Source organism: Poromitra crassiceps (genome assembly GCF_964638095.1).
Source record: "Poromitra crassiceps genome assembly, chromosome: 12".
Classification (NCBI taxonomy): domain Eukaryota; kingdom Metazoa; phylum Chordata; class Actinopteri; order Beryciformes; family Melamphaidae; genus Poromitra; species Poromitra crassiceps.
Genome location: NC_139632.1, coordinates 21,022,608 through 21,043,565, shown reverse-complemented (window position 1 = coordinate 21,043,565; position 20,958 = coordinate 21,022,608). Strand labels below are relative to the sequence as shown.

At 49.7% G+C, this 20,958-nt stretch overlaps 1 protein-coding gene across 2 annotated transcripts in view; it reads right to left on the bottom strand.

Annotated features, from left to right (window-relative positions):
- plpp3 (phospholipid phosphatase 3) overlaps positions 1 to 20,958 on the bottom strand; it is a 46,996-nt gene that overhangs the window by 24,330 nt on the left and 1,708 nt on the right. The window contains exon 2 of one of the 2 annotated variants that reach the window (XM_083647974.1): positions 1,821 to 1,975. In XM_083647974.1, the coding sequence (XP_083504100.1) occupies positions 1,821 to 1,975 (155 nt within the window). Of the gene's footprint in view, positions 1 to 1,261; positions 1,420 to 1,820; positions 1,976 to 20,958 lie in introns of both variants that reach the window. The other variant, XM_083647973.1, reaches the window with a different exon arrangement.

Sequence of the window (20,958 nt, the reverse complement as noted above, 5' to 3'; positions counted from 1 at the left end):
TGGAGGGTTACAGTGTGTTAGTGAAGCTATGCTATGTTGTTATTGGAGTGAAGCTGTCAGAGAGGAAAGGAGAGACAGAATGAAATTAGATTGGAGCAAAAAGAGCGAATGGAGGGAGGGAGGAGAGATATACAGGCAGACTTACAGAAAGGATGAAGGGAGGGAGGAGAGACATAGAGGCAGACATATAGAGAAGATGGAGGGAGGGAGGAGAGATATAGAGGCAGACATACAGAGAAGATGGAGGGAGGGAGGAGAGATATACAGGCAGACATACAGAGAAGATGGAGGGAGGGAGGAGAGATATACAGACAGACTTACAGAGAGGAGGGAGGGAGGGAGGAGAGATATACAGGCAGACTTACAGAGAGGATGAAGGGAGGGAGGAGAGATATACAGGCAGACTTACAGAGAGGATGAAGGGAGGGAGGAGAGATATACAGGCAGACTTACAGAGAGGATGGAAGGAGGGAGGAGAGATATACAGGCAGACTTACAGAGAGAATGGAGGGAGGGAGGAGAGATATACAGGCAGACTTACAGAGAGGATGGAGGGAGGGAGGAGAGATATACAGGCAGACTTACAGAGATGATGGAGGGAGGGAGGAGAGATATACAGGCAGACTTACAGAGAGGATGGAGGGAGGGAGGAGAGATATACAGGCAGACTTACAGAGAGGATGGAGGGAGGGAGGAGAGATATACAGGCAGACTTACAGAGAGGAGGGAGGGAGGGAGGAGAGATATACAGGCAGACTTACAGAGATGATGGAGGGAGGGAGGGAGGAGAGATATACAGGCAGACTTACAGAGAGGATGGAGGGAGGGAGGAGAGATATACAGGCAGACTTACAGAGAGGATGGAGGGAGGGAGGGAGGAGAGATATACAGGCAGACTTACAGAGAGGATGGAGGGAGGGAGGGAGGAGAGATATACAGGCAGACTTACAGAGAGGATGGAGGGAGGGAGGAGAGATATACAGGCAGACTTACAGAGAGGATGGAGGGAGGGAGGAGAGATATAAAGGCAGACTTACAGAGAGGATGGATGGAGGGAGGAGAGATATACAGGCAGACTTACAGAGAGGATGGAGGGAGGGAGGGAGGAGAGATATACAGGCAGACTTACAGAGAGGATGGAGGGAGGGAGGAGAGATATACAGGCAGACTTACAGAGAGGATGGGGGGAGGGAGGAGAGATATACAGGCAGACTTACAGAGAGGATGGGGGGAGGGAGGAGAGATATACAGGCAGACTTACAGAGAGGATGGCAATAAGAATGCCAGCAGCACAAAGCACGGCATCGCTTATGGTGTCTCCGTTTTTATACGGGTAGCGGATGGACTCGTCCGAACAGTAAAACCCGCGCTGGTACGGCCTTATGGTGCTAGTCTCAATGATGAGGAAAGGCAGGCTAGCTACAAAAGACACAGAGAGAGAGAGAGAGAGAGAGAGAGGGAGAGAGAGAGAGGGGGAGAGGGAGAGAGAGGGAAGACATAAAAGCACCAGGTCAGTGACACAGACACAAACAGGAGGGAGGGGGGGGGAGGGAGGGGGCACACTAGCATCAGGGCATATGGAGGATAGGGGCGGGGCTTGAGGATGTCATGTATGGCCGACTTAAAGCAAAGGAGTGACAGGTTTTCAAAGTTACAAACTTTACAAACTATAACTTTATAAGTAACCTTATGTCAACTTTACTGCAGCTAACATTGTTGTCACTCTTTCACGACCACAACCATGAACCTCCAGCCCTCCCGTATCTCCGGCTCGGGGCTTCCCCAGGCCAGGTGCTCCTTTTGGGGGGGACGGGACTTACGGACACCGAGGGCAGTGTCAGCCCAACAGCAATGAGCACTGGGGAGGGGACGGTGCTGCTCTTGTAGGAGTAGCTCAGGCTGGAGTCGCTGCAGTAGAAACCCCTCTGGTATGGACGAACAGAGGCGCGGTGCAGAACCAGGCTGGGCAGCATAACTACACAGACACACACACACACACACATGAATGGATGTGTCAACCCACACACACAGGTGACCACACGCATACATAGGATGAGGTCACAGACACACTGCGCTCACTAAACAGGCCCATCCACCTCGCCTCTGGTCTCGACCCACTCCACTTACCTGTGAGCTGAGGAGGAAACGTTTAGAGAAACACACATAACACACACACATACCTTCACAGGTGTGTGTGTGTGTGTGTGTGTGTGTGTGTGTGTGTGTGTGTGTGTGTGTGTGTGTGTGTGTGTGTGTGTGTGAGTGTGAGTTCATGCTAGCATTAAACAGGCTATTTACCCAGCTAACCCTCTGCTGCTGCTCCTGTTGGCAGTGTGACACCAGCTGGCTATTGAGGATTTGGGTCTATCCATTAGCATTAGGACATCCCCTCCTGACAGAGCAAATGCACTCTGACAGTCAGGGCCAGCAGGGGGCATCACTGCAGACAATAGAGACACACCACCATGGAAACATGCCAATCTGATGTGACGGGGTGGAGACGCACCATCATGGAGACATATTATGTCAATATGATATGATGTGTTAGGGGGAGGAGAGTGCCTTTCCAGGTAGAGTGTTTTAAATTTTAACTTGAGAGCAACCTTCCTGCCCAAACATAGTTACAACTGCCTTCCTGAGAATCTTAGTGAATTTTGCCATACAACATCAACGATAGAGCCTGACCGCTATTGGCCGATCACCGATATATCGGTATATCGATATATCGATATGTTGGCCGATATTCAATTCCCAGTGAAGTGTACAGTTTCAGTGCACTGATGCCATTTTGGACAATACATTTATTGTTAAACTGTTAAATATTGTGCCTATCTCACGTCATATCAAGTGTTTGATATTTGAGGGATCATTGCAGAAAATATTTGTAATATAATGCGTAGGCTATATAATATATACCCTATATAAAATATAAGAATATCTGCCGATATTTCGATATCGGAATTTCTTTACTCCCTAATATCGGTATCGGCCCCAGAAAATCCAGCATCGGTCGGGGTCTAATCAACGACACAGACTTTAGTGAAAAAACTAACAGTAGTTTAGAAGCAAGTATAGCTACTGGGGTGGTCAGCTTTCTGTTGTTGGCTACACACTACATACACACACACACACACACACACACACACACACACACACACACACACACACACACACACACACACACACACACACTCACTCACTCACTCAGTACGCACAGTCTAGTCTGGGACTAGACCCAAAATACCTTAGTCATTAAAATGTCACAGCTCCTGCAAAGCACACTTTAGCTGTCACCAGCCAGTTCTGCGCACACACACACACACACACACACACACACACACACACACACACACACACACACACACACACATCACACACATCACACACACACACACATCACACACACATCACACACACACACACAGCACACACACACACACACACACACACACACACACACACACACACATCACACACACACATTCTACTCTGTTGCAGGGAAAATAAATACATATCTCCAAATCAAAGGAATACAAACACAGGCGTGCAAACTGTGGCTGGGACTTTGGAAGTCTCCCTTGAAGGATTGTAAAATGTGTGAATATACCAAGAAAAACAAAGCTACGCTTTCAGCGGCCACCCAACTCTGTCTGTGGAACATTTCTTCTATGAGAGCATGTTTGGTGTGTAGTGTGTACAGCCCATATATGTGTGTGTGGTGTGTGTAGTGTGTACAGCCCATATATGTGTGCGTGCGTGCATGAATGCGTGTACTGGATCATAAATAGAGGGTGTTCAAGACACCAAGGCGTCTTGAAGACTCACACAAATGGACACACCAAAACATACATTCAAGATCGCACTGAGCAGAAAGTCTTCCAACATGTGGTCGGTGCGGTTAGCTCACATCACAGTGATTTCTGACGTTTGGGTCAAAGTCAAAAGTGTGAGATGCAGAGATGAATGTTCCTAATGGGGCTGAGAACCACTACAGTCAGTGGGAACGGGAGATCGCATTACTGGTCTGTCGTCGAACAACGCACGCCCCACCAACCGCTCCTATGAACTTCTCCAGAGCCTCGGCACACAGACATACTTCTCAATTAATAATATGCCCTCAGTCATGCTTGTGTGGTTGCTTATGCATGCTTGTGAGACATGCACACACACGCACGCACACACACACACACACACACGCACGCACGCACACACACACACACACACACACACACACACACACACACACACACACACACACACAGCTCTCTCTCAGACAGCTTAACATCTGCTCCTTGACATCTGCTCCCACTTCAGAGAAGAAAGTGCGGTCTCAGGTGTCGACTGGATCAATGACCAGACACTCTCTCGTGTCTCCCTGTTGTGCCCTTATTCTCTGTCCCTCTCTCTGTGTCTCTCCAGTCCCTTTCTCCTCTCTCTCTCTCTCGCCCCCTGCTGCTTACAGGGAGTGATTGGCAGAGGGCAGTAGCAGACGGGCGGCTCGCGGAGGCAGACACCTGCACAAACAGGCTGCGGTGCCAGGGCTCGACAGGCTGCTGGTGGGCCCACACAGGGCTGGGCCGGGCTTTGGTTCTGTCCACACAACAGGCGGGGGTTGGGTCTGGGTGAGCCTGTTCACACGGAATTATGGGGGCAAGGCTTTGGGCTCTCACACAGAGTTCAGCACCGGCAACATGAGCGGGCAGAGTGGATCCTGCACCAACATGAGCGGGCAGAGTGGATCCTGTAGCAACATGAGCGGGCAGAGTGGATCCTGCACCAACATGAGCGGGCAGAGTGGATCCTGTAGCAACATGAGCGGGCAGAGTGGATCCTGCACCAACATGAGCGGGCAGAGTGGATCCTGCACCAACATGAGCGGGCAGAGTGGATCCTGCACCAACATGAGCGGGCAGAGTGGATCCTGCACCAACATGAGCGGGCAGAGTGGATCCTGTAGCAACATGAGCGGGCAGAGTGGATCCTGCACCAACATGAGTGGGCAGAGTGGATCCTGCACCAACATGAGCGGGCACAGTGGATCCTGCACCAACATGAGTGGGCAGAGTGGATCCTGTACCAACATGAGCGGGCAGAGTGGATCCTGCACCAACATGAGCGGGCAGAGTGGATCCTGCACCAACATGAGCAGGCAGAGTGGATCCTGCACCAACATGAGCAGGCAGAGTGGATCCTGCACCAACATGAGCAGGCAGAGTGGATCCTGCACCAACATGAGCGGGCAGAGTGGATCCTGCACCAACACGAGCGGGCAGAGTGGATCCTGCACCAACATGAGCGGGCAGAGTGGATCCTGCACCAACATGAGCGGGCAGAGTGGATCCTGCACCAACATGAGCGGGCAGAGTGGATCCTGCACCAACATGAGTGGGCAGAGTGGATCCTGCAGCAACATGAGCGGGCAGAGTGGATCCTGCAGCAACATGAGCGGGCAGAGTGGATCCTGCAGCAACATGAGCGGGCAGAGTGAGCGGGCAGAGTGGATCCTGCAGCAACATGAGCGGGCAGAGTGGATCCTGCACCAACATGAGCGGGCAGAGTGAGCGGGCAGAGTGGATCCTGCAGCAACATGAGCAGGCAGAGTGGATCCTGCACCAACATGAGCGGGCAGAGTGGATCCTGCACCAACATGAGCGGGCAGAGTGGATCCTGCACCAACATGAGCGGGCAGAGTGGATCCTGCAGCAACATGAGCGGGCAGAGTGGATCCTGCTATATTTGTGTTGCTTTTCTTAGTCTTTTAACGGAATGCTCCGCTGAGCTCGGCGACACTGTAATACCTTGAATACAGAGGGAGGCCACACACGTTAAGCCCTCCAGTGATCTGTGGGGTAAACACTTACACTCTACTGGAAAAAAAAAACTTTTTCTGGCTAGCGGTGAATCTATCTCTCTACTTTCCTTTTCCATTTTCTCCTCCTTCTCTCTCTTTCTCTCCTCTTCCCTTCATTCTGGCCCACTTGTTGTGTGGGGGGATTCACATGTTAATGAGGAGAAGTGAAAGGAGGTCATATGGGCTTAACAGACATGGGAAACACACACACACACACACACACACACACACAAACACAAACCAGTGCTTAAAGGCTAAAGCCATCTAGAGCGCCATGGGAAACTCAGGAGGTGACCAGCAGAGGGATTGAGAAGGCGAGAGGGAGAGTGAGGTAGCGATGGAGCACCTCAGCTCTCTAGCTATTGAGAGTTGATGAAAGGTTCTCTGTCCGCGCGCGGCCTTTCTCTCGCCGCTCCGCTAGCCGTCAGATGCCGGTCCGGGGTTTTGTGCTGCCCGCCATGCCATCTCCATGAAAACAGCCTGGTATGTGGGCATTCTCTTCATACCAAAGTCAGTCAGAGCTCCACCCCGGGCGCGGCACACACTAACACACCCTCCAAACACTGACCCTACAGCCTGTCCACGCCTCGCCGACCACCAAGAATTATGGCCTCTCTTTATGCCGCTGGGATTGAACTGAAGACAGGGGTGACCTTCACGAAAGCCACTGGCCCGTGGGGGGAGCCGGGGGAGTGTGGGGGGAGCCGGGGGAGTGTGGGGGGAGCCGGGGGGAGTGGCCCGTGGGGGGAGCCGGGGGAGTGGCCCGTGGGGGGAGCCGGGGGAGTGTGGGGGGAGCCGGGGGAGTGTGGGGGGAGCCGGGGGAGTGTGGGGGGAGCCGGGGGAGTGTGGGGGGAGCCGGGGGAGTGTGGGGGGAGCCGGGGGAGTGGCCCGTGGGGGGAGCCGGGGGGAGTGTGGGGGGAGCCGGGGGAGTGTGGGGGGAGCCGGGGGAGTGGCGGTGGAGGCACAGATGAAAAGAGAAAGGGAAGAAGAAGAAAGAGGTGGGCTGGGTTGTTGGCAGAGGCCTGCGGTGCGTCAGTGAATTAAAAAACGACTATTTTACAAGCTCCATCACGGGGTCAGTCACGTCCAGCCATGCCTGAGAATCTCCCATCCTCACCCCCTTTCAAACAGCCACACGGCAGCCATGCACTGCTTCCACTAGCACACTTCCACTACCTTCATCTTACACTTCTATCTTCAAGGGGAAAGTCTGTGTTGAGTGTGTTTAGGAGCATTTGGTGCATTATTATTCGCCTAATGAGTTATCAAGCCAATGAGCAGCTTCTAAAAGAACACCCAATTAAACCATGTCAGGAAATAGCTGGGGCCTCCATATGGTGCATTCCTTTATCGCAAAATAACTGGGATGTGGAGGCTAAATGACATCACATCCGTTTTGTTAGCGTTCCATTTGCAGAAAACTTGAGCTGGGAAGTTCACTGTTCATTGGTCAGATCCAGTCGCTAGCCAGGCTAGCCATTGTTAGCCATTGTTAGCAATAAAATTGACAACATGGCATTTCGCGGCAATTTGCGCATACAAACACTGCAGCCTCATGTCCACACAGATAGATGTTAGGCAGTGCTGTGTGTACAGCTGATTTAATGAGACACAAACAAAACAGAAGTGCTAAACAACATTACTACGATTATACTACTACTGTTGTTGCGCGGCGCAGCCATCTTGGATTTTTGAGGTTGGGGCTGCTGAGACTCCTACGAGTTTGGAATGGGACATACCAGCTCTGATGACGTCACCGCCCAGCTCATGACCTTTGAAGTCGTAAGATTACCAGTCCCCAGTTATAAAGGAATGCACGATAAAACCCCCTCGTTGGACGAGAGAGGAGAAAGGGAGGTACAGAGGGGGAGGAAGGGGGGGGGCGCATGGTGAATGCAGCAGAGGGCAAGAAAGTGGGTGGCTTGGCGAGCTGCGCTTTGAGGAACGGTTCTATTTGTCTTATCCGATTCTGCCATGCATCTCTCTCTTTCAGCCTAGGAGAACAACCACACCAGACCACTAGGGACCACTTACCACGGGTCAGCGAGAGAGAGAGAGAGAGAGAGAGAGAGAGAGAGAGAGAGAGAGAGAGAGAGAGAGAGAGAGAGAGAGGGGGAGAGAGAGCGGGAGGGAGAGAGAGAGAGAGAGAGAGAGAGAGAGCGCGAGAGAGAGAGAGAGAGAGAGGGAGTGAGAGAGAGGTATTTCTTTGGTTCTGGATGGTTGAATATGCAAAGGTCTTGGCAGGGCCTTATCAGAAAGGCAGTTTCAGGGCAAGTGTGTGTGTGTGTGTGTGTGTGTGTGTGTGTGTGTGTGTGTGTGTGTGTGTGTGTGTGTGTGTGTGTGTGTGTGTGTGTGTGTGTGTGTGCGTGCGCACACATGTGTGTGTGTTTATATATGGAGTGCATGGGTGTGTTAGTGTGTGCGCGTTATGTGTGTGCGTTAGTGTGTGTGCGTTATGTGTGTGCGTTAGTGTGTGTGCGCACACGTGCTGGTGTGGGAGAGATTAGCCAGCCAGGCGCCCGTTTGATTGGCTTTGCGGTTAAATTTGGTGTTGCGAGCGAGCGGTCAGATTAGCAGCGGCAAGTCTGTTTCTGCATTTACTGCAGCCAACGTCTGTGTGCTAACTCCTGTTATCAGAATCAACTGAATGAACACAATGCCCCATCAATGAAATACAAATACTGTAGGGGGTGATAGGCCCACTAGTATTCTAGAAATAGTGAGACCCTGTTGCAATCTTAAGGTTTGGATTGGCATTTTAAAGTATTTCCACAGTCTGCATTCATTTCCAGTCCAAAGTTCATCAATCCTGAATGTTTGAGATTAGTGAGATTCTATGATTTTCTCTCATCTTAAGTCAGACTGTACTGCCAGAATAGGAAACAATAGCTATTCTTATGGCAGCTCAAAAGGTTAATTCCCCCTGACACGTCAGCAATGTCCCTGAGGAATGGCCATGCATGCACCTGTGCGTCAGCTGGAAGCTCCGCCCTCAGGGTCAGGCTGCTGGACCTCTGTTGACATTATAATGGGCTTGCATAGCTTCCAGGAGCAGAATTAGAATGATACCGTGATTATAGTGGGTGAGCTGGGGGGGGGAGCTGGGGGGTGGAGCTGGGGGGGAGGGGAGGGGGAGGTGGGGTGGAGCTGGGGGGGAGGTGGGAGCGATGGAGGCTGTGTGATGTGTGTGAGAGGTGAATGGGAGGCGGACCGGGGCAGAGGAAGAGGTATTGTGGTCGGCTCTAATGGAGGATTTCCTCCTTGCTGTCGCACAAACACACCATGTGACCCGCCCTAAGGAGAGGGTCAGAGAGAGAGAGGGAGAGAGACAGAGAGAGACAGAGAGAGAGAGAGAGAGAGAGAGAGAGAGAGAGAGAGAGAGAGAGAGAGAATTGTGATGCTGATGGGGTTTGGTTGACTCCATAGACCTTTCAGTCAATCAAACAAAACTCTCCTCTCTCCTCTTCTGCAGAGATTTCTCACGGTTCAGCGGAAGATCTGATAGCTGTTAGGGGATCAGTGGATCAAGCCAGAGTTTGTGTATAATGTGTGTTATCTTAGTGAACGGCTAAGCCAGGCTTGTTTGAATGGGATTGTCTAACTTGGCAGGGCTTCTGACACAATCACACGTGTACAGAATGTATAGAAATGTATTAGAGTCTTTTAGGTCCTTACATAACAAACAACGCATCTCAAGCAACGTACGTTTCCCACCACAAGGTGTGCTGCAACCTGATCCTCCCTGGGTCTCCTGTGATACACCCAGCTGTCAGTGAGCGTGTGTGTGTGTGTGTGTGTGTGTGTGTGTGTGTGTGTGTGTGTGTGTGTGTGTGTGTGTGTGTGTGTGTGTGTGTGTGTGTGTGTGTGTGTGTGTGTGTGTGTGTGTGTGTGTGTGTGTGTGTGTGTGTGTGAGAGAGAGAGAGAGAGAGTGTGTTGTTGTTAAGACCTGTTTAATGTGTATGGATCCATTACGCTCACTGTTCTATTTCAGGACAATCCCAGTCTCTTGGGGGGAACTCTTGACGTTATTTTCTCTCATGTCAGGTCTCCACATCCACACACACACACACACACACACACACACACACACACACACACACACACACACACACACACACACACACACACACACACACACACACACACACACACACACACACACACACACACACATCCACACACACCCTCTCACATAACCTGTATCGCTAAAGGATAATAATGTGGCCTACATGGCTACAAGGTATGTGTGTGTGTTGTGTCGTGGTTATTTAATATGTGTGTGTGTGTGTGTGTGTGTGTGTGTGTGTGTGTGTGTGTGTGTGTGTGTGTGTGTGAGAGAGAGAGAGAGAGATTGAATGAGTGAGTGAGTGAGTGAGTGAGTGAGTACTTGCATAACGAGGACCTATAGTAATAAGTTGTTTCTTCTAATAAGCATTTCAGTTTGTTGCTATTATCTCTGCCAGGAGATCATGTGTGTGTGAGTGAGTGTGAGTGAGTGAGTGTGTTATTCGGTTTGGCCATGGTTAGGCGTTGTGGTGCCTGGCAGAGATCTACACTCTACTTTCTGAGTGTGCGCGTGTGAGTGCACTTTTCGAGTTGTTTCTGAGTGTGCGTGTGTGTGTGTGTGTGTGTGTGTGTGTGTGTGTGTGTGTGTGTGTGTGTGTGTGTGTGTGTGTGTGTGTGTGTGTGTGTGTGTGCGTGCGTGTGCGTGTGCGTGTGCGTGTGCGTGTGTGTGTGCGTGTGTGTGTGTGTGTGTGTGTGATAAGAAGGGGGGACCAGAGAGAATGAGTGGCAGCGTGCCAGGTCCGTTGGCAGGGGGACATTGTTTTGCTAAATTGTGGGCAGATAGTTGAGCTGGTATATAAAGCCTATGTGTATAAAAGTTAGAGATAAAGTTAGAGGGATTTCCTTGGAGATGTTGTACATTAACAAATCTTACATCTTAATAAATATTCACTTCAGTGGTAGCGGTAGCTTCCCCCGGGTTTGCTTGTCATCTCATCCTCAGCAAAATACCCCATCTTAATATAACTCTTAACCTTTAGGGTTAGCAGGGTGTCAAAGTGGGAAATATCTTCTCCATGCCTTAACCCCAGGATGCACAGAGGGCACTCACACATTCTCGGCCATTCAACTAAAACACCATGTGTGACCACTGTGGTTTTAAATATGTCAGGCCAAACAGATGCCTTAGATGTTATGAAACTCATCACATGTCCAAAGCTACATGCTCACACAGTTCACTTTAGTGGTTGCCATGTGCCTTAAGTATGTGTGGCCTTCCAGGAACTTGGGAAGAGTGTGCATGGGTAAGCAGGGTGCATGATGGGAAGAGTGTGCATGGGTAAGCAGGGTGCATGATGGGAAGAGTGTGCATGGGTAAGCAGGGTGCATGACAGACCCTGCCAGTAGCCTAAGGGTCCATAGGTCAAGGGTCAGGGATGTGACATCGCACCAGGATTGGACTGTAGTGTGTGTGTGTGTGTGTGTGTGTGTGTGTGTGTGTGTGTGTGTGTGTGTGTGTGTGTGTGTGTGTGCGTGTGCGTGTGTGTATGTGTGTGCATTGTGCGGTGTGCAGTGTGCAGTGTGCTGTGTGGGTGTGGAAGTGGATTACTGTGGTTCTATTGGCAACTTCAGCTCACTAGTTTCCAAACATTTCTAAGTTGTCAACCACAAAAAGCCTTAAAAATGCTCTGGCAATCCAAATAAACAAAGTCAGCTCCTAACCACCGCCCAGACTTTATCCATCACCCAAAAGCAACTGTTTAGGAAACATACATTTGAGCGCACGCACGCACACGCACACGCGCACACGCACACACACACACACACACACACACACACACACGCACATACACACACATACAGTACACACACGTACAGATGTGTTCTGCACCAGATTGCTTTGTTTCTACAAGCTGCGGATGGCTCTCTCACACATGCACAAAACACTCACATGCGCATACACAAACACACAGACACAAACGCGCGCGCGCACGCACGCACGCACGCACACACACACACACACGCACGCATGCATGCACGCACACACACACACGCACGCACGCACGCACGCACACACACACACACACACAGACAGAAGTGGCTGAGGTCAGCAGAGCGGTGCACAGAGTGAATCCCTGTCCTTTTCCCCCCTGTGTGTGAATGCACTGGCGAGCGGGGGGCCGCGGGCTGAAGCATGTGCTTACTCAGAGGGATTTTATTCACAGGAATAAATGCCTTTTTACACACAGGCATCTGCTGGGACACACTCTCTCTAGGGGCCTTTTACCAACAGGCACCTGCAAGGGCAGCCTCTGAACGAGGGGCTCATAGCTCCTGGCCCTGTGTTGCTGTTGGCAAGTCTTTTCTTCGTGTAGAGCACATTTGAACTTAGAGATGGAGGATTCAACATTGTTTCGTGGAGAATCAGCTCTCATCCACATGAGCAAGTAGAAGAGGCCAGAGGATGTTTGTCATGTGTCAAAAATATCAGTTACAACTCATGAAGACTTCATGCTTGCCTGCGCTGTGGGGCTGATGGGGGAGGACAGGCGCACAGCTGCTCCCATATAGAGGGAAACTTGAGCAGTGCCCAGGGGCCAGATCAGGCTATTTGGCTAGTTGGTTGGCTGGCTGGCTGGGCGTTCCTCTGTTGTTGCCATAATGGCATTATTACCCCCTGGGACAATAGGCAGGCTGTGAAGAAGAGGGCTGTGGTGTCTTTGAAACCTGACGCCTGTGTCACCATAATGCACTGCTATACTACTTACACTGCATTCCTCCCTTCTGCTTTCAGGCCTTTCCTTTTGTCTGCCCCTGCTCACCTCTGCACACCCCCATGGAGTGTGCGTGTGCATTTGTGTGTGTGTGTCTATACTGCGAGGAGGCAGGCTTTCTTGGTCGCATTGGCGGCAAGTGTACTAAAAACTGCAGTTCCTCGAATGGCCGCTTGAGGCATGGCTGCAGAAGTGAGTCAGTCACCCCCATGTTAAAATGCCAGAGTTTACAGCATAAATAAACATGTTTACAGCCTGGTTAAAAAAAACGGGCTTTGGTCTGTATAGCTAATTTCACATTTCATGACAACTGTATGGAGGTGACTTTTTATATAACTCACACGTTTAGAGTAAAATAAATGATAGAATAGCCTATGTTTTGGGCGTGATTGACAGGTCGCCTGTCCAGTGATCGCGCAGCACTGATCACGGACCATAGCTGTGGGTCTCGTCTCGCACGAGCTGTGTGAAAACAAAAATGGCCGAAAAGGCCAAACTAGAGGCTTCAGAACGGGAGATCACAAACCCAATGGGCGACGTCACACTCGCGCCGTCCATCTCTTTTTTACACTGTATGCTCTCTACTGTTTGTCTGTGCAGATGGAGACAATAGGTGTGAAAGTGGCACTACAGTGTGAATGCTGGGCTTATTGTTGCCCGCTGGTGCAGGGAGGCTCTTGAACGCGCCCCGCTCTCTGTATGGAAACAGGATGGCTGCAGCGCAGATAAGGCCTCTGCCAATAAAGATGCCGAGCCGATCACAGCCCACAGCTGAGGTGATAAGCACCACACTCTCCACCATCCACACGACAATGCAACTAACAACATGCTAGCAGCGGCTATGGCCGTAAACCACTGACGGATAATCAACAGGCCACTAGAGTCCCAACAGAAAGTCTCTCTCATCTCTCCCTCATTCACTCGGTCCCATCCACCTCCTGTCTGCCGTTGGCCTATTAGTGCTCGTTAACGAGACAAAGAACGCTGGGATGCATCAAAAGGAGCATTGTTCCCCCGAAACAGTGAAATCTCCCTGACCCACAACCCCACCCCCGTCTCTGGACACACACACACACACACACACACACACACACACACACACACACACACACACACACACACACACACACACACACACACACACACACACACACACACACACACACACACACATATAATTGTAGTGGGCAGATAGAAAGAAAGCATGACAGACAGACAGAGGGGCCCGTGTAACAGCGGAGAAGAGGCCCAGTAGAGGACTGTGCTGTGACAGTGAGATGTAATGAGGCCTGAAGCTCTGGACCAGCTGGCTGTTATGAAGCAGCACCACTGTATCTGCTCATCTGCTGCCTTCACTGACCACTGTATCTGCTCATCTGCTGCCTTCACTGTCCACTGTATCTGCTCATCTGCTGCCTTCACTGACCTCTGTATCTGCTGCCTTCACTGACCACTGTATCTGCTCATCTGCTGCCTTCACTGTCCACTGTATCTGCTCATCTGCTGCCTTCACTGACCACTGTATCTGCTCATCTGCTGCCTTCACTGACCACTGTATCTGCTCATCTGCTGCCTTCACTGACCACTGTATCTGCTCATCTGCTGCCTTCACTGACCACTGTATCTGCTCATCTGCTGCCTTCACTGACCTCTGTATCTGCTCATCTACTGCCTTCACTGACCACTGTATCTGCTCATCTGCTGCCTTCACTGACCTCTGTATCTCCTCATCTGCTGTCTTCATTTACATTCAAGGACTAGGAGCATCTCACACAGAGCATAAAGGCCTGGCTAGACTGTATTCTGTTTATGTGGATCCTGATCCCATGCTGACTAGTAAATCCGCCTGTATTAAAACTATGTCGTGACCAGGAACTAATTCATATGCTCCTGAAGAGACGATGGAGAGTTGGAGAAAAAAAAAGAAAATTGTGGCTGAGATGATAGCAGGAGAGTGAGACAACCAAACGTGTTATTTCCGTGGGCGTAATTTGGCCAATCAGATGTTTATGAATGGTCTCCATGCCCGCACCCAGAAAAACGCCCACTGAAAACACACACACACACGTCACACAAACACACACAGACGCACGCGTGAGCGCGCGTGCACGCACACACACACACACACACACACACACACACACACACACACACACGTCACACACACACACACACACACACACACACACACACACACACACACACACACACACACACATGCAGGCTTGAACATATACAAGAATTACTGCTAACAAAGGTTGATGGGAAGATCCAGCCCAGTAATCCAGATTGATGTAAATAAGCAGTTAGTGGCTGTTTACCTGAGAGGGTTGTAATCATGGGATGAGAGGCAGACAGGAAGGAGAGACTGGAGCTTTACTACAGCGTTGTTGTCTAACTGTAAACTAGCTCTTGTTCATCCATTGTCTAGTCTTTGTGTTTGTGTGCAGTTAAACCGTTGAACAGGACTGAAACAGCAGGAAAGAAAGAAAGAAAGAAAGAAAGAAAGAAAGAAAGAAAGAAAGAAAGAAAGAAAGAAAGAAAGAAAGAAAGAAAGAAAGAAAGAAAGAAAGAAAGAAACGAGTGTGTCTGGGTTCTATACCAGCATAAAGGGACACACACAATCATCATCAGTCAACCTGATGCCTACAGCATGCCCACGGGAACCACATGGGACACACACACACACACACACACACACACACACACACACACACACACACACACACACACACACACACACACACACACACACACACACACACACACATACACACACACACACACACACACACACACAAATCTGGCCACAGATGCCTCACACATGCTACCCACACACACACACACACACACACACACACACACACACATGCAGGCATAGGCGTGCACATGTACACACACACTCTTTCACCCTTAGGCCGTGGAGGCGGTCTAATGACAGCTCTGGGCACCGCCTCTCCCTCATAAAGCCCACAGGACACACACACACACACGCACACACACACACACACACAACACACACACACACGCTCTCACATCTACACACACACGCACGCGCTCACACCCACCACACACCTCTAATCACAGCCCTCCTACACATACAAGCCCCAGGGGTTTGTCATTTAACTCCAGCACCACCAGTGGCCAGAAGAAGCAGCCACATGTCACACACTGACAGCCTGCAAATACTACACACAGTCTGGCCACAACGCCACCACAGCTCACCATCAGGACACACACACTAGAAATAACACACAATAAAATGCAGATTGAGTTGCCCGTAGTCTCTCGTCTAACTCTTCCACATCATCAAACCGGAAGTTTGATGGTATTCAACCAATCATGGCACTCTGAAAACATAACCGAGGCAGGTGATTGGACACCCGCCTTATTTTGACTGGATATCTCGCCTTATTTTGACCAACTTCGAGACCTGACGAAGTACAGACAGATGGTAGTTGTCAGGAGCGTTTGAAAAACGTGTCTGTCTTGAGAGAAGGTTGCCCTATGGTCAAAGCTGTTGTCATGTAGTGTTGGTAGTATCGCAGGGTAGAATGTTGGCATGGTGAGTCGTGACAACACTGTTATCATGTACATCCACTGATCTGGATCTCATGATATAACACAGGCATGCTCTTCTGCCAGAGGACAGCCGTCACCTTTTAAACAGCGTGGGCCTCAACTCGTCCTGCAGCCAGAACATCAACACAGACCACAGCTCACTATAGGCAACCCCCCCCCCCTCCTACACTACAGCCAGTGATAACAGAAAGACATACAGCACAGTGATGTCATCAAACCCCCTACAGCCACTGATAACAGAAAGACATACAGTGATCTCATCAAACCATAAATAACACACACATTAACCCTCTATAGGCTCGTCAGTTCAGCTGAGGTCATTTGTCAACATTTTAATGTTGAGATGGATGCTCCTCTCTGCGTGTACATTTAAAGGAACACTCCGCCGATTTTCAGCCAGCTTTTCATCATCACAAAATCAGTAGTATATCAGAAAACCATCAACAGTTTTGCAGGCATTCATTTAGTTTGACAGTTATTGAGAGTTGATTTGACTTGTGGACCAGTGACGACATTTGTGGATGAATGACATCACTGGTCCACATTCACAACTTAACTTAAATCAACTCTCTCAATAACTGTCAAACTGAATGCATGCCTGCAAAACTGTTTACAGTTTTCTGATATACTACTGATTTTGTAATGATGAAAAGCTGGCTGAAAATCGGCGGTGTGTTCTTTAATGTCTGCATTGAGCCCCTGGCTGTGTGTGTGTGTGTGTGTGTGTGTGTGTGTGTGTGTGTGTGTGTGTGTGTGTATAGTAAATGTCATGAGCGAGCATGGCAGGCATCTTGTCCTATATGAGTTTATGTTCTGCCTGACCTCTGACCCTCTGCCAAACACAAGACTGAGAGCATGAGCAGCGAGACCAATCGACTGAAACACGTGCATATAGATTACAAACAATTCCAACAGCGCTCATCAATAGATACACAGTTCACAGTTCACAGTGCCATGTTTTCCCCCCACGTCATGACCTACACAGTCACGACCTGTACACAGTTGTTTGTTGAAAGACATGTATCCTATAGTCCACTCCTACACAGATACGATTTGAGTCATTCAGAAGCCCTGAGAGAATTTGGCCTGAGATTTGTAGGTGAACAGTTAAATGCTGCAAAAAAATGGCAGCATTTAACAACGAATAACAATTAAGCAAGACACAAACACAAGGATACATTTGAGCTGGAACAGCCAAGATTGAATGGGATCAGGAGGAGATTGGAGAGTAGGATAAAATGGTAAGGTAAGAAAGAGGGGCAAGAGGTCGCTGAGGAGACCAGGTCAGGTTAAATTGACCTGTGACTAAACGTAACGTCTAGACTAACTTCTCCTCCTTCTAGCCTTTCCGTCCTGTCCCTCTAATCTACCCGCTCTCTCTCTCTCCTCTTGCTGTTAGACCCACATGACTGTGGAACTAGGTAGGAAGAGGGAATGACAGGTTCGAGTAGAGAAGGAAGAGGGAGGGAGGGAGGGAGGGAGGGAGGGAGGGAGGGAGGGAGAGGAGAGGAGAGGGGGAGAATGGAAACGGGCAATGAAGCAAAAAAAGTACAGGATTTCATCTCACAACCACACCTACCTCCGACCGACACGACCTTTCCGTTTCCCACCCTTTCCTGAGCTCCGCTATACACACACACACACACACACACACACACACACACACACACACACACACACACACACACACACACACACACACACACACACACAGACACACACACCCACACACACACACACACCCACACACACACACACACACACACACACACACACACACACACACACACACACACACCGTGCCCCCTCGTTCCCTCACTCAGAAAAGTGCACCAGATGTCACATCAAGAGTCTTTGGGCAGTGCACTGCTGCCAGACGAAGAATTTGAGAAATTCTGGAAAATATTTGTAGAGCGGCAGAGGATTGAAGTGGCTGATGGCTGGAGAGGCAGAGGTTAAACCTCTCCAGCTTTAATGAGGGGCTGTGTGACTGACTGCTGTAATACTAGAGCAGGTAATGGGGAGGCAGAGAGTGGGCTGTGGGACTGACTGCTGTAATACTAGAGCAGCTAATGGACAGTGGACTGGAGCCATATAGGGTTAACGCTACAGGGCCCGGTTATGAAGCGGATTCCCCTGGGTCATAAAGGTTACACTTCTCTCTCCACTGCGGCCAATAACAATGTACTCCTCTATCTCTCGTGCAAACTCACGTCACCCAGCACCTGACTGGCCCACAGAGCAGAACACACAGACATGTTGTGAGATGCTGATGATGGAGATTGGCTTTTAGTGAACTTAGATCATGTTCTGAGGTACAAAAAAAAAATCCACATTTGGGCCATGGTCCCCCCATTTGAGATTGTGCCTCTCATTTTGTCTCTCAGACCCAAATCTTTAAAAAATATTTGTATTGTTAGATATGATTTCGTCCAGAACTAAATGACTGTATTGTGATATCCGAGGAATGATGATCAATATAGACATTCTTCTTCTAAATTCTCTAATTGAGTTCACTTCTTGTAAATGAAATAATGCTGACATTTTTTTTTTATCATCAGTTTGCTGGGGACCCTCTGGAACGCCCTCAAGGACCTTTGGCGGTCCCCAGACCCCACATTGAGAACCACTGACATAAGTCATCTCATGTCTGGTAAAGAGAGAAATTGGTCACTATAGCAACACCCACAGAGGCCTTGAAATGCTTCTTGCTGTCAGAGCAGCCAGCAGGAGAGAGCGTTTGTCCATGTTTATATTGTGCAAAAAGGATGACTGGCTTCCAAACCTACTGTAGTCCCTGCCTGGATGTCTCTCACACAAACCCTACTGTAGTCCCTGCCTGGATGTCTCTCACACAAACCCTACTGTAGTCCCTGCCTGGATGTCTCTCACGCAAACCCTACTATAGTCCCTGCCTGGATGTCTCTCACACAAACCCTACTGTAGTCCCTTCCTGGATGTCTCTCACACAAACCCTACTGTAGTCCCTGCCTGGATGTCTCTCACACAGTAATGTATGCATGCAGGCAGGCACACAACACACAGCATCTCTTCTGCATTGTGTAAAAGATAATCAGCTGTTAGCTCAGGCTACTTTTAGAGCGATGGTTTCCTGAAAGGTCAAGTGGGTGTCTCTCACCCATCATATATTTCAACAACAAGCATCCATTTCAAACTGCAATGGTAGCAGGCCATTGCACAATGTGTGTGTATGCATGTAAATGTGAGCAAAGAGAAGAAAACGATTGGCCGTGCAGCCTGTGGTCTACTTTGTGTATTTCTGGTGTTTTGTGCGTGCTCGTCACAGCGTTGCTAAATCATCTCTGCTGCTCAGTAACAGGAACCTGAGCCAAAGTCACATCAGCAGATGATGCTGAGGTCGAGCTGCCAAAACCTAACTACTCTCTGGCTTCAGCACTACAGCACTGTGTGTGTGTGTGTGTGTGCGCGCGCGTGTGCGTGTGTGTGTGTGTGTGCTCTACTCATCACCATTCGGGTTCAGCTGCGTCCAATCGTATCATAAGCAATAATAGGAGGGTCTGACAGGGGTTTGTTTATGTATGAGTGTGTGTGTGTGTGGGGGGGGGGGGCGTCACCAGCTGGCAGATAGGAACTAATTAAAGGTAATGTGATATTTATGCATTAACTGGCTGTATAGTATAGTGTACACATTGTCTCTTGCTGTCTGTTGCTTTCTCTCCCTCTCCCTCTCTGTCAGATACACACACACACACACACACACACACACACACACACACACACACACACACACACACACACACGCACACACAAAACAAAGCCCATTCAAGATCAGGCATTCTTCCTGCAAGTCCTCCACACACCCACATTCCTCGTTCTTCATTCGGGACCCCCTGATAACCCTCCTTTCTCCTCTTCTTTCTCCCTCCCTCACTGCAACACCCCCCACCCCTGGAACCACCCAAACCCCCCCTCCTCCAACCATGAAAGTGGGCCAGCCAATCATCAATGGGCAGCCAGACTGTGTTTAGCATGACAAAGGCGAATATGTGTGACCGTTTGTGTGTGTGTGTGTGTGTGTGTGTGTGTTTATGTGTGTGCTTACACGCACAAGTGTCTGTCTCTGTGTGTGTGTGTGTGTGTGTGTGTGTGTGTGTGTGTGTGTGTGTGTGTGTGTGTGTGTGCGCGCGCGTGCGTGCATGTTCCCTTTGAATGGCAAAGAAGACCCGGAGCTTTACCAGTGAAGGAAGTTGGTTTACGCAGGAAATTCACTCCACATGGACTCAAAGCTTGTCTACGCTTATACGAGAGCAGATGAAACAGTGTATCTCTGTCTGAGGTTCTTTAATAAGCAAACCAATATAAACCACTGGAAAACTTTGTATGTGTCTGCCAGGCCAATCTGCTTCTACTACACTGCACTTATGGAGAACGTGGAGTTAAGCTGTCCCATTTGCTAACATCCTGAACAATAGGAGTGCTCTTGTGTGGCACTCTGTTATAGCACGTCCATTATGCTACTACACTGCCATGCTTCAGCTTCCCTATAAAGCTGTGAGGCTCCCACCTGCTCCCTGAAAGCCTGGTCAGCCACGGGACGTCCCGCTTCTCTCTCTCGTTCCCCTGCCACCACAACACATGCTTAAGCAATTATTTCATGCATTCCCCTGGACAGAGAGGGAGGAAGAGGGCAAGAGAGAGAGACACAGAGACAGAGAGAGAGAGAGAGATCTGATGTGGAGTGATTGGGGGCAGCTGGCCATGGGA